Below are 14,605 nucleotides of genomic sequence, written 5' to 3' on the forward strand. Positions count from 1 at the left end.
GTAAATTGCATTGCGCGTGGTAGCAACAGCAGCATAACATATGATAATACTATGATTTGGAAACCATTAACCATCACAGCAAACATCGAATACAAAAATCCCGGAGGAGACAGAGGCGTAATTTATGTTAGTGGCGCCATGGATAATTTAGGAAAAGAATGGTATCGCAGAGAAAATTACTTTGCTTTGGGGAGCCACAGACACATTAGTATCCAAAAATACGCTATAAATGATTCAATTTCCGCTTTAAAATATTGTTTATTGTTTTGCTGCGGGACACTGTACTCCACTCGTATCCGGATGGGCGCCTACGTTTAAACCGAATTCACGTAAAATGCAAACCGCATGTATGTGGCTTTATCAGCATATTCGTTACAGCTTGTTGGTAATGTTTAGTGATGCCGGTAAGGGAATAGGTAGTTGTACAGATGAAAGCTAACTTGGAATATGAGTCTAATTAAACGTACAAAAATTAAATTGTTTGAAGGTTTGGTTTTGCTCACGTCGAACAAAGTTAGAACAAGCCTCGTACAAAATCTAATCTAACAGGACGTAACACCATCAGAAAAATATCGTGGAACTTGCATGTTTTCATATTTTGCAACGTATTTTGCAGAGGTAAATTTCGCGACTATTCTCAAAAAAATCCTAATGATACAGCGTTTGGTGCAGTTGTAATTTTGGCAAAGTAAGGAATTGAGAAAAGCAACGGTTTTAAGTTGAACAGTGCTAGAGAGTCGTAATAGCTATATCCTAAAAAGGTTGAAGTCGAACTTATAATGAGTTATAATCAGGGTTTGCCATACCATCATTGTTTTTTCTAACGAGCTTGTTCATTTTAAACGGTTTGTCCGTATTAGTGACTGGTTGTTCTTACTTTTAGGCTGTTTTGGCCACAACTGTTTGTGTTATCGGTTTATAACAATGGTATGGTGCGTGTTGCTAGCTCTTATATTATACATCATATTAGGCGTGATCGTTGGTTACATTTGGCATCTATCTTGGGTAAGTTTTTATTAATTTTTATTTCAAACACTCACTAATAACTGTTGTTTCTTTCACATGTTACGGGAGCCAGAATCCTTTTCCAGGTACGTGGCTAAGTTTTCTTGTTTGTGCAGGGAAGACGAAATTTTATAACTTTATTTCTATTCTGTTACAGGATCGTGCAGCCAGCCACCGGACGCAGCAAACGCCTTCTGCTCACATCGATTCTCCTACCCCAGTGGTTCGCAGATCTCGTGTTTCTGTAATGACGGCCTCAGTTCGTCACGAATCGTGAAAGCGTATTGTGTAAAAGGAAAGTGGAGCAAATATGATTCTCTGTGTGAAAAAGGTACGTTTTATATACGTACGTTTTATATGTTTGCCTTCAATTGAAAATACAACGCAATGCAGCATGTCTCAAATTAAGTTGGGGACATAAAAACATGGCCATTGCTTGTGTATATTACGTATATGCCAAGTAACACCCTTTAGTGCAAATGGATTAATTTCCGGAATTGTTGCCTCACTATACGCAGGAAAACACCACACAGATTAGTCTGCAAGATTTTGTTCGTGGGTGCTCTTTTCAAGGAAACGTTGCGTAGTTAAGCTAATAAAACAATCACATACGCGTATACGCTCATGCACATATTCTAACGCAGTCATATTATTATATAAACTGACATGCTTAGGTCTGGCGCATGGCAACCCTTTCCTAAATCGTCCATAATGCGTCCCAAGAATGTCGTACCTTTGCCTTGTGCATGGACATCAGACCAAGGTAGGGTCAACGTGCAAGTATATTCACCATAGGACGTCATGAAACGTAATTAGGAATAAATATGGTCGAGAAGGTCCATGATCTACTGGGCCAACACGAAAATAATATTGTTTATGTTGCTTCTATTATCATCGTTTTGCAAAGCGAAAAATTCTGCAGAATAAATTTGTTTGAGGTAAAAATGAATTTTTCCCAACATCGCTGACGTAAGTTCGCGTGTTTACGTTTTATAAACCAAAATAAGTTTCTTTTGGGTTGTAACCAGCACCCCTTCCCGTGGAGAGATTATCTGGCTGGTTTTCACTGCAAAACATATTCATTGATGAGTAGCAGATATTTTTGATTGTGTCACTTTACGATTTGAATCTTGGAAATTAGTCATAAATCTGTTTGACGATATTTCAAATCAACTATTTGTTTGTCAAAAACGGCCAAGTTGTCAAAAACGGCCAAGCTGAGTGAGATTTAGTTAATACGTGAATAAATTAAATAAATTCTCCATTTTTTATTTGGGACAGCCGTTGAATTCCTACCAGAGCGGCAAGAATTCTGCATCATCGTTCCGGCATACTTTTTGATCAAAGCAAATTTTTTTTGTAATAGGCTGGAATAAGCTAGCCTGCTTATTTCCCAATACATTTAGGCTAAAAGTGTGATTTTATATTCCTAGTTTTGACATTTTCCAGTATGTGTTATTGTATTTTTAGACAATAACGATTTCCTTTGTGGAATTTCATCTTGAAACTGATACTAAATGTAAACCCGACAAACTCTTCATTTACGATGGTCCAGTACTGGTAAGTATATTTTCACATGGTCATCTTTAAAACAAACCGGTGAAAGTTTGAAGAAACCACACAAAAATACAGTCTAACTTTTCCGCGAAATTCACAACACGAGAATTTTGTGCTTTGTTGTAAAGATGATTGCTTTGTTTTGAAGTATACGAGTCGAAGTTACTGCGGAACGGAACGCCCTCGTGATTTTGTAGCCCATCATTCTTCTGTAACTCTGAAGTTTGTTACCGACAATAGCATCCAAACAAAAGGATTCTCAATCAAATGGACGACAAGTGGTTTGTATACATAATGCTATAGCACGTAATAATTAAGTCTTATAACACAAAAGTGGTTAATTGGGATGTTTGGTAATGTAAAGATGTTTTTTTTAACCACGTCGGGATTCAGTACCAGGATACCATGGTCACGAATTACGATCAGGTTCTCCTCTATGCACATGGGTCGCTTAACCGATGGTGCGTGTTTTCCTCCCTCGTTTAAAGGCATTTTCAAGTAACGGCTTAAATAAATTTCTGCAATACGCCGGGTCATTCACAGGTCCACATCTTCCTGTGGTTAGTGGTGCACTATTTTCGACGGATTGGTCACTTAAAAACCTCATTTTCACGTGCTTTCGCGACCTTAATCTCGCCTTATCACGTGCTACAAATGGCGCGTCAAAGTAAGGTGCGTTAACCGCATACGTAACAATTCAGAAGCCAAGGTTCTTGATTATTGTCCAATCAAGGGTTTGGGAAAAAATATTGTTCGAAATACAAATTGTGTTTAGATCGCTGTCCCAATAACCAGTTTCAATGCTGGGATGGAGTTTGCATTCCTCCCAGTCAACACTGTGACGGCAAAGCACAATGTGTGGATCAAAGCGACGAAATAGAATGCGGTGAAAGATAAATAGTAGTTGTATTTATTGTTTAGTTAACAGTTTTGAATAACAGACCAAATAATTTATGAATGAATGCTATTGTTTATCATCCAGAAATGTTTCTTTTTGTCTAGCATGTTATTACTACACACATGGTAATCTATTATGCATGTTCTGCACCTGCTATGGGTGACACTTTTTTGGGTTTAAGCTTTAAAGAGTTCAAACTTCGGTGAGTGCGGAAAGCCTGGGGTCGCTCCACAGTTTCTATGGGTGAGTTGCTGTGTAATAAATTGTCCATTGGGAAAGTCAATCCTACATATTCTGCCATTATATTTTTGTACAAAACATTGAATTCCTGAGAGGTTTAGTACAAAGTTTAGTACAAACACTTAGTTTACTAAAGAATGCCACTACTATGCGTTTACAAAATTTAAACATAACTCCCAAGCTCTTGTTCAATGAAAATTTTAAGCAGTTTGATTCGATGTGAGCACTGAAATTATCTGCCTACAAATTTTAGGATCCACGGATTGTCGGTGGCAACGGAGCTTCTCCAGGTTCATGGCCTTGGCAGGTGTACTTAGTGATTAATAATAGTTACGTGTGCGGTGGCTCCATCATCACCCCCCAGTGGATTGTAACGGCAGCCCACTGCACTGATGGACAAAAACACGGGCAAGCGAGACATAATTTTGATACTATATTCAATGCTACAACACAAAACATTAGACAAAACTTTATCTGTGTATTACATAGTAGTAAATGCAAAAATTTTATTAAAAACTGCAACCGAATATTTTTTGAGCAAATGTGATTTGTGTCCGTACAGGGCAGTGGATGTTTACGCTGGATCAAACTGGATTCACAATATGACCCATGTGTTCGAATCTAAACGCATCATCAACCACAAAGATTATTCAGGGTGAGCACCGGTTGAAAACCTCAACGTAATCACAACGTTAAACCATCATTTTTATATAGGGCCCTCATTTCACAACGACATTTCACTGGTTCAAATTTACCCTCCCGGGTATTTCCCGTTCTCAAAGACCATCCTCCCTATATGTTTACCAAGTGACACATCCACCTTTGATGTTCCTCCTGGAACTGTGTGTATCGCTACCGGTTGGGGGGATCTAGGTATAAAGGTGTTTTTTATAAACGGACTTAAGCATGGGTATTTTATGTTGCTGGAATACAAAAACTAATGGTACAAAAATGTAATTTTCAAATGACTGTTGGTACCTTATGTATAGCCTGTGGAATACCACTAAACCATTCTTTCAATTACTTGTTCCATTTGTGTAGCAGCACCGAACTACTTCCCACGAAATGTTGTTATTAATATGTTGCTCAGTTCGTTGACTAAACATTTATGTCAAATACAAAGTATTATTTTATTCGTTTGGGTCATTACCTGCAGTAGATGTGTACGTGTAAGGTTATTAAGTGTTATGTAAGCTCGTAACCACGTATTCACAGCTTACGAACGTGACGGTCCCGACATTCTGCATCAAGTTCGCCTGACCATGATAAAAAAGAAGATCTGTCAATCGGTTCACGCAGCAGTCACTGACAACAACTTCTGTGCCGGAAATTACGATCTTGGTGGAGTGGATACTTGCCAGGCATGTTTTAAAATAGAACGTAACGACCGATTTGCGAACAACCACTGTGAACATTGTGCATGAAAACAAGTTTATATAATGCTATATTGCAGTTATGGTCGTCCGTAGGGGGTGGCAAAGGTGGCATTCAAAGAAACCTAACTTATATCTATCAGAGAATTGGTAACACAAAAAAAACATTTAGAAAAAAACACTCTTTTCGCCTGTGGGCCTGTGTAAGGTTCACTCATAATGCACTGGGATATTTATGATAGGTTTGCCCCCATGCTTTCGGAAATTATTGTTTTGTCTCGGTAAAGGTACGACAATGTCCACAGCTTTCATATTCGAACGTGGTTTGCCGTAGATGTTGTCATGAAAAAGTGTCGTAGTTGATTGCGTAGCACTAAAACATTAGCATCATTATATGACATGCTCTTGTATTTACGGACTTAACCAGTGCTTTTTTATGCATATTGTTGATAAGTGAAACTTTCACTTCACACCTCCTGCGTTTTGCGATCATGAAACGTTGTGATGTTTAGGAGGTGACGTATTCCAAGCTAAATAGATGTTGCAAATATGAAGCAATATCCCGAGCTATTTAATTTTCCATTGGTCAATGCAAGTGATACTAATTGCATGTAACAGTTATATGCGGCATAATTAAGTGCCTTTATTAAGCAGCAAAATCAATCTGAAATTAACATAAACATTGTTCTCAGGGCGATTCCGGGGGACCATTTGTCTGCTTGATCAACAAACAGAAGTGGTTTTTGATCGGGGTTACATCATACGGTGGCGAGGGGTGTGGAGGTCCGAAATCCCCGGGAGTTTACACGAGAGTGGCGAAATACGTATCTTGGATTAAAAACCGTAAGTCAGTCGATGTTATTTTTGTTGTAACAACAGAGGGTATGGGAAGGGCAAGATACGTGCTGATGCTGCAAAACATGCTTCTCAACTGTTTTCGTATATGTTAAAAATGCTAGCGTTGCATGCTATTCTTCTTTGACAGGATTTGATTCGATTCAACTGTAGAAACGAACATTACAAAAGAAAAATGAAATGGCATTCGAACAGATAAATAGAGTCGGATGACTGAAACCAAAATATAAATATTTGGTCGGCAAAATCGTGTGATAGTCACACCAGCCTCACTGATGAGACCTTGTAGGTCGAAAGAGTGGCCGTCTGTCTGCAGCTTACACAATTCATATTATTGTGTCCACTTTGCATATATTTAATATCCATGTTTTTACAGATGTTGGCAACGTGCAGACAGGCTTTTGAGGTAATGCAAAGAGCACCGTGTTCTGCGCAGAATTATGCGTCAGACTTACTACATAAACTTCAACCCCATGCCGAAAATTTTGTATAATATTATTTGTTTTCTGGCCAGCATCGGACCATATGTTTTTCTGTATTTTGCTATTGTCTGTGTGTCACATCTGTCTGTAGGGTTATAGGTTGTGTCACATACGGACCTAAACGAAAGTAACATTCAGATGTTCAAAAACCTATCAATATTTCCTTGTTTTAGAGAGAATGATTTTATTGTTCCGTATTTGCTTGGATGTTAATGATTTGTAAATTTTGATTATTGCTAACACGTCAATGCAAAACGGGAATAAACTAAAGAAAAATCAAAATGACATTTTTGCTTACTATTATGGTCGACAGAAGAAGCTGTCGAAGTTAGTTATGGAAAGTTGTGTATGCGGTAAGAAAATTTGTGTTTGCATGTTAAAGATAAATTGATTTTTAGATGGGATAATTCTGGTAGAAACAGCAAAACATCCAATTAGATTGAGCACATTCACTACACTCACAGACGCACTGGTCGTTACATCCCCGATTTGACATACTGGGGACAAGAATTTTGACTGACACCATATCATCATCAACCTTTTTGATAAAACTCCCAAATATTTTCCATTGGTGAAAATCCATCTTAAGCTTTTAGCTTTAGAGATGACGCGCGTAGCATGAAACGGATGAAGAGTCTACTGAAACATTAATCACAATAACAATAAAAACATGGTTGTACGTGGGTGGTGTACAAATTGCTACCAGATTTTACGAACCGTGTCGTTTGTTTACATTAGAAAAGAGTAACGGATGTGGTTCGTGTTCGCTTCTGCTGGCGTGGATTCTTTGCTATATTAAGGCTAAGAGACTATTTTCCTCATTTAGTCGCTTTGCCTTTCTTACCTGACTACTAGCGAACGACCTGGACACTGTGATTCATCATGTACTATTTGATACCATTCAGAATTTTGCCCACTTATTTTTTTTTTGCTTCTTACCCATTGTCTAAACTATGTGCGTATAGGCTTTTTGGTTAATAAACCAAGTACCTTGATCAGGGTATTTTCCTTCCAGCGTCTGCATAAAAAAGCTTGGACAACATGTTGTTGTGATATTCCGTTTTGCCGGTAATGTTACGTCACAGGAGGAATGCAGACGACATGTGTAAAGGCAGATTTCAATAATAACACAAATGCTTCTCAGCTGTTTTAACACTGTTGTATTGGCTGTTTAAGGCGGCGTAATGAATTGCACAACATTCAATTAAATGAAGGTGGATCGCGACAAACCGATTCCACGTTTTCGTATTTTCCTGATGATTTTCCTTCCAGGGTTTGTATTAGCAAGCTTGAACAACACAGTGTTGCGTCACTTAACATTAACCCACATAATCTGGCTTTATGTAAAATGCATCAAATTACTGTGGATGACGACATACGTCTGTGACGCATTTTTCTTTATTCAGTTGACGAGTTCTTATTTGGAAATACCCTTGGTTAGTTACAAAATGATGAACAAGGTTTATAAATTTGTGACAAAGTTTAAAATTGTCATCATCTCTAGGTAATGATTGATAGAAAACGCTTCAACATTTTAAATTTTCATTATATCGCAAATAAAAATACATTGAGCAGAGCATAACGATTTATGAGCGATTTACGTCATTGGAATAAGAAAGAACGAAGCCACGTAAAATTGAGAAATGAACCAAATACAATGAGAAGAATTTTTTTGTGTAAAATACATGCTATGACATAAAGTTGAAACACAAACAGCGGACCAAGATCGATAATAATACACTCGCAAATCACTTCCTTCAATACAGGATCAACTATAAGTATAATAGAGGAAAATACAATTCGTCCTGATGTGGGCATCGTCGATTTCATATTTGAATTTTTTTTTCAAGATGCATTTATGTCAAAGTGTTGCATTAGTTTAAACACAAATATTTACCGCACATCCACAGATTAAACAGTTTGTAGATTACACATTTGCGTCACTTTTATGCGCATTTCACTTTCATTCTAGAGGTTCGAATTCCGCCATATTGGCTTTTCCAAGTCCACCAGCTCAATGTAGTTATACTATTAGAAGTATCCGACCAGACACTGTTGAGTCGGGCATATCCACAAGCATTATGCCACCATGCGCCAGCTTCCGGCGCGCACTCAAAATTTTGATGCCTGCAACATAAAAAGGTTTTGGTAGAATTCGTTATCTGTGCTTTTGATGTTTTTCTGTTTCGGTCTTCTGTGTGGAACAGCTGTTAGTAATTCAATCTCCATATTTTCTATTCCAATCCTACATTAGACATTCAACGCGACAGAATAAACATGATGGCACTGAAATGTGTTTTCAAGCGTGTTATTCAACTCACGGATCAAATTTTTAATATGTTAAATTTGTTGAAAAGTTTAAAACTCATACAATGAAGAAGTGCTACCATGCCCTCGCATAGCAAGGCAGGATCGCTCCACTGCACGCGGGCCATTTATATTTGGCGATCCCAGCTCTTATATTTCCAACCTCAACCGAGAGGTTTATTTTTTAGATCCCGCTCCAACTTGTCGAGAAAAGTGGCTAATTCAGCTTAGGGGTATGCCAGACAAACTTATGCTTTGTTAGTCAGAGGTAGGATTGTCTGCTGCTTCCAAGAAGTTTGGCAAAGAGACTTGCTTATTACCGGGAGGATTTCGCGTAAGGTTAGAGGTTTCCTTACATATAAAGTTGTTTACTCACTGATCATTGTCTCTGTCATTCGTCGAAAACGGCATTCCACTTTGGTTAAACTCCCCGTGATCCATGGCATTTCCGGCAGTTCCAGAATATCCAGAGAAAGTTATTCGATAGAGACTTTCTTCATCAGCAATACTGAATGAACTAGATGCAAGATTGCAACAAGAAAATGTTTTTTGTGCAAAAAACATTTGACATTATGCAGAAAGCTGTAATGTCGTATCTAGGACTTGTTTGTTTGACTCGAAAATATCTGTATCTTTGCTCTATATTTAGAGTTGCAGTAAAATTATTCACTTTTATATTATTTCGTAATTTATCCCGAAAGTGTCCATTGTAAAATATGTGGAAAAATGCAAACAACCGGTATTTGTTTGGATTTTGAGAAATTTTGCGTTAGAAATTTCAGCAATAAAAGTGAAAAAAATATTTTCGCCCAAAATAAAAACAAAAACTATGACAAGACAGAAACAACCTCTGAAACATAATGATCGGGTATACATTACATTCTGTTTGGGATAAAATATAGATTATTGTAATAAACATAATAAACCGTTACCTATATTCAGCAAAGGCGTGGTTGCCTTTGAAATCACAAAGATCAATACGAAGGCGACACCGTGTGGACGTGTTGGTAATGTGGTGCAGATTATCCAAACCTGTCAATAATGAGCGTGTTTGGCGTGATGTTGTCATAATGCAGATACTATTTTAAATGTTGCAGCAAAAACTGTTCTTTTGGCATCTATGGGCAATTGCCAACATGATTCATTTTGCATTGCTATCATTCCAAAAAGAAATTTAGCCAAACAGGTTTTAATTTTAACAAACACACCACAGCGCACAAAGCAAAACCATTTTCTTGCTTTGTTTTTCTCTGTATTTGGCACAAGAATGTATGACTATGTTGTCCGGACTATGTGGCAGTTAATATTTGAACGACACAGCGTCAAATATTTTAATTCAAATGTGTTTATTTACGAAATTTATTATTCAGCAAACATTTCATTTCATTAAAATACGAACCCATCCAAAGTTCTGTGGAGATGTTACCAAACCCGTTCTTGTAATCCACCCAATTTCTATCGAAACTTACTGAACCATCATAACGGTTTTGAACAACCTTGAAATTAATAAAAACTCTGGTTTTTGAATTGTACCTTAACCCACTAATGGTTATAATAAACTTGTACACTAAATCAAGTAAATTGACATTGATCAATTGTTTATTAAAAAAGTGGCGTGAATTAACTATACACAACCTATGTGAACACGTAAACTATTTTAGTTTGTTAGGTTTTTTGCGACAAAAACAAAAAAACGAGTCGTAATACCTGCCACCCATATTCACAGTTATCTTCTTGAAACAGCGGATTCGCTGTTTTGCAGCCGTACACTAAGCAAATAAATAAATCAATTAAAACTACGACGTTAGCTACTTGCGCGCTTGTTGAAAACGTCAACAACGATGCCTGTTTCAGGCCCTTGTGTTTTCTGTAAAAAAGATGTCAGTTAGTAAACTTACTTATTTCACATCTTCTGCCGGTATAATCGGAACCACAGATACAACCGAAATCTCCCAACAAATCAACACATGAACCTCCGTTGAGACAAGGGTTTCCAAAAGAACAAACGCTCAAATCTGCTATAAAGGGTCGTAAGGGGGTTTGAAAATGTAAGTTGATTGCTCTACGTGACATATGCATTTGTTTGCACGCAAATGAGACAGTATAGTCGGCAAATATTCATTTCACAGATTTGGCGGGCATATAAACCCACCGAAATTGTAATGTTAGTTGACGCTAGAACGTGCGTTTTGTCAAGGAAAAGAAGATTTTTTCGGTCAAAGCAACGGTTCTTAAGCCGTTCCATCCGTCAGATATTGTTTCAGGTGCGTTATTTTTACATTGTTTGGATTCCAGAAAAATATTCATGATCTGTAGTTATTTTCAGTTAAAATTGTGTAAAGTCACCGGTCCGTAAACGTTTATCGAAGTAGGTTTAGAACAATTGAACTGTTGGATCCCGTTAGCTAAATATTTCCTACCTGAAAACGTAAACCAGGATTGACTTTTGCACATGACTTTGCTATCAGTGAATATGTTGCTTCCGTTGGTAAACTTGTATGCTTTCACCCTGCCACCAGATACTGAAAAAGTTGTACCTGTAATACCTTGTAAGCAGTGGTGGGATTCGGGCGGTTCGCACCGGTTCTATAAAACCGTCTCACGAAATTTTATCAGCGAACTGGTTAGCATCAGTGGTGTCAATGGATTTTTGCATCTTAGAACCCGCTGAAAAATATGACTTTTGTGGTAGTAACGGCAAACAAAAAATTTGAATCCAACCACTGCCTATAAGCTTTCACAGTACACGGTGTCTGCAATGACCACGTTTAAAATTACCCCAAAATATTAATTTTATCATTAATTCAAAATATTAAAACAGATATGACCGACGAAAACAAAGTTGAATACTTTTTGAATGAATTAAAACTGCACCTGTAAGTTTTCCCGCTTCGATCGCAGCCGAGCATAGCGAACTATTCAAGTGGAAAGCATTGTTTCCGCATGAATAGGTTTGACCTTGGCAGCCTGGAGGGCAAATGACGTCAGTAATAACGTACTGGGTATCGCCGGATGTTGAACAAGTCACTTGAAATAAAAAATTATAAATAATTCTGATAGGCTATGCAGAGTGCAGCTTTTACACTGATTTTAATACATACTTTTGAAGGAATACATTGTTGCACTCTCGGATTTGCAACTGTGGCTCTCCACGTCGTTTCGAACTGATCCAGAATTCGATTGCTTTTCCCGTGTTTTGTAAACTTGAACTGCGCCACCAGAAACTCAAAACAACATATAGGGATGACCTAGTGTGAACCTACATGTGGCTCAAGATATTGTAAGGCGTCTCACCATCAATAAGTTGTTCCTGCATTGCAGCAAGACAAACGGGTCCTCCACTGTAGACACCTTTTCCACATAACAACGTTGAGTCTTGCTTATGCGGGCAATGGGAGGGACAAATCAGATTGGAGATCGAGTGGTTTAATGATGAAAACTGCGTGTCGCAAGTCACTTCATCTCCTGAAAATTAAATTTGTGATTTTGCAACAGTGGGAAAGCCCGTACTAATCTCCTGTCTGAAAACTGAGTGTTGCTCTTACAACAGAGTGCTGGTAATTTGTAATAAGTTTGCACACAATTTAATAAATGTGTACCTGCCACAATTGATAGAGTTGTTTTGGATAAAATCACAGACCATAAAAGAAGATACATTTTGTAAAGAAACCCCGTCTTCAAAGACTCGATTTGTTGCAAAGGTTCGGAGCAAATGATTTGCTTATCCCGTGAAACGCAACAACACAAAAAGTAACGCGTTTGTCTCACACCTGTATATGCAAATACTGGCACCACTTACGTTATTCATGATGCTATATATGGTTTATTGCATCCATACATCGGTCGGTATGCATTGTTGCCTTCTGCTCCTGTCTGAATCAAGCATCCGCCAACTTTCCAGTTCCTGCTTATGAGTTGACGCGCGACTTTACATTAGTGACAATAACTCACTCAAAACGGTTCATTGTGAACAGTTCCTGCTTATGCGTTGACGCGCGACTTTACATTAGTGACAATAATTCACTCAAAACGGTTCATTGCATCCAAACATCGGTCGGTATGCATTGTTGTCTTCTACTCCTGTCTGAATCAAGCATCCGCCAACTTTCCAGTTCCTGCTTATGAGTTGACGCGCGACTTTACATTAGTGACAATAATTCACTCAAAACGGTTCATTGCAAACAGTTCCTGCTTATGCGTTCACGCTCGACTTTACATTAGTGACAATAATTCACTCAAAACGGTTCATTGCATCCAAACATCGGTCGGTATGCATTGTTGCCTTCTACTCCTGTCTGAATCAAGCATCCGCCAACTTTCCAGTTCCTGCTTATGCGTTGACGCTCAACTTTACATTAGTGACAATAATTCACTCAAAACGGTTCATTGCATCCAAACATCGGTCGGTATGCATTGTTGCCTTCTACTCCTGTCTGAATCATGCATCCGCCAACTTTCCAGTTCCTGCTTATGCGTTGACGCTCGAGTTTACATCAGTTCTTCCCGACATTATTCCGGTAATTTTTCAACAATGATATGTTTTGGCGAACCACATAGAGATAAACTATAGGATTTGTTTAAGATTTGTGGCCATCTGTATGCAGTTTACAAAATTCATCTTATAGGCTCCACTTTGCCTTTGATAAATATCCATTTTTTACAAATGTTGACAACGTGCAGACAGGATTTTCAGAGAATTATCAAGAGCATTGTGTTCTTCGCAGAACTATGCGTCAGACTTTACTACATAAACTTCAACCCCATGTCGAACATTTTGTATAATATTATTTGTTTTCTGGCCAGGATCGGACCATATGTTTTTCTGTATTTTTCTATTGTCTGTGTGTTACATCTGTCTGTAGGGTTATAAGTTGTGTCATATACTGACCTAAACGAAAGTAACATTCAGATGTTCAAAAACCTATCAATATTTCCTTGTTTTAGAGAGAATGATTTTATTGTTTTGTATTTGCTTGGATGTTGATGATTTGTAAATTTTGATTATTGCAAACACGTCAATGCAGTCAAAAGTTAGTTAGTTATGGAAAGTTGTGTAGCAGTAATAATTTTCAACAGGTCAATTTCCATTGCAAATATTTGGTTGTTTGAAACAATTTTCTTTTGTTCAAATCGAATTCGCTATCACAGGAATGTTGTTCAACCTTCAGCTGACCAAATTATCTTGCGTTTGAAAAACTGGTTAAATCACTACAATAAACGTAAACTCATGTGATCACTTATTTTGAGCAAAGTCGTGATTGCTGGAAAATTCACAAATACCAGAACACAGGCGACACCCTGCGACAGTATTTGTATTGCAGTGAAGTTTTACTCCGTCTGTTTAATATATGCACAGTGAAAGATACGATTTAAATTAGATCCAGTTGTGATGATTGATTTATGTGAAGTGATTGAGATAAAGTTGTTAAATTTTGATTTTTTTACTCTTATTGGTTCGTATTAAACTCTACCATGTTTTTCTGCATCTTAAACATAAGTTAATTTTGAGATTGGATAATTCTGGTAGAAACAGCAAAACATCCTATTAGATTGAGCACATTCACTGTACTCACAGACGCACTAGTCGTTACATCCCCAAAACGATTTGATATATTCTGGACAAGAATTTTGACTGACACGATATCATCATCAATCTTTTTGATGAAACTGCTAAAAATTTTCCATTGGTGAGAATACATCCTGAAACGTAGCTTTAGAGATGACGCGCGTAGTATGGGTGGAAACGGATGAAGAGACTACTGAAACATTAATCACAATAACAATAAAAATAAGTTTGTACTTGGGAGGTGTACAATATGCTAACAAACTTTACGAACCGGGTCGTTTGTTTACATTAGCAAAGAGTAACGGATGTGGTTCGTGTTTGC

The 14,605-nt window shown here is 37.7% G+C and overlaps 2 protein-coding genes and 1 long non-coding RNA gene across 3 annotated transcripts; 1 reads left to right on the plus strand and 2 right to left on the minus strand.

Moving 5' to 3' along the window:
- The first annotated feature begins 924 nt into the window (after positions 1–924).
- Positions 925–6,333, plus strand: LOC145891274 (transmembrane protease serine 9-like). The gene is made up of 12 exons (XM_082981921.1): positions 925–1,005; positions 1,163–1,264; positions 2,476–2,565; positions 2,711–2,843; positions 3,338–3,448; positions 3,642–3,703; positions 3,954–4,108; positions 4,263–4,355; positions 4,509–4,573; positions 4,916–5,061; positions 5,766–5,955; positions 6,305–6,333. Exons 1-12 carry the CDS (start codon positions 925–927, stop codon positions 6,331–6,333), a joined length of 1,257 nt encoding a protein of 418 aa, XP_082838047.1.
- A 2,023-nt stretch (positions 6,334–8,356) lies between these two features.
- On the minus strand, positions 8,357–11,183 carry LOC145891435 (ficolin-2-like). The gene is made up of 7 exons (XM_082981931.1): positions 11,138–11,183; positions 10,616–10,735; positions 10,425–10,486; positions 10,117–10,213; positions 9,650–9,749; positions 9,094–9,234; positions 8,357–8,537 (listed from the first exon to the last, which is right to left on the minus strand). Exons 1-7 carry the CDS (start codon positions 11,169–11,171, stop codon positions 8,357–8,359), a joined length of 735 nt encoding a protein of 244 aa, XP_082838057.1. The 5' UTR covers positions 11,172–11,183.
- A 102-nt stretch (positions 11,184–11,285) lies between these two features.
- LOC145912016 (uncharacterized) lies at positions 11,286–11,936 on the minus strand. The gene is made up of 3 exons (XR_014403270.1): positions 11,819–11,936; positions 11,592–11,744; positions 11,286–11,384 (listed from the first exon to the last, which is right to left on the minus strand). It is a non-coding gene; the product is annotated as an uncharacterized LOC145912016 (long non-coding RNA).
- Positions 11,937–14,605: the final 2,669 nt, after the last annotated feature.

Source organism: Ascidia mentula, chromosome 1 (assembly GCF_947561715.1).
Source record: "Ascidia mentula chromosome 1, kaAscMent1.1, whole genome shotgun sequence".
NCBI classification, from domain to species: Eukaryota; Metazoa; Chordata; class Ascidiacea; order Phlebobranchia; family Ascidiidae; genus Ascidia; species Ascidia mentula.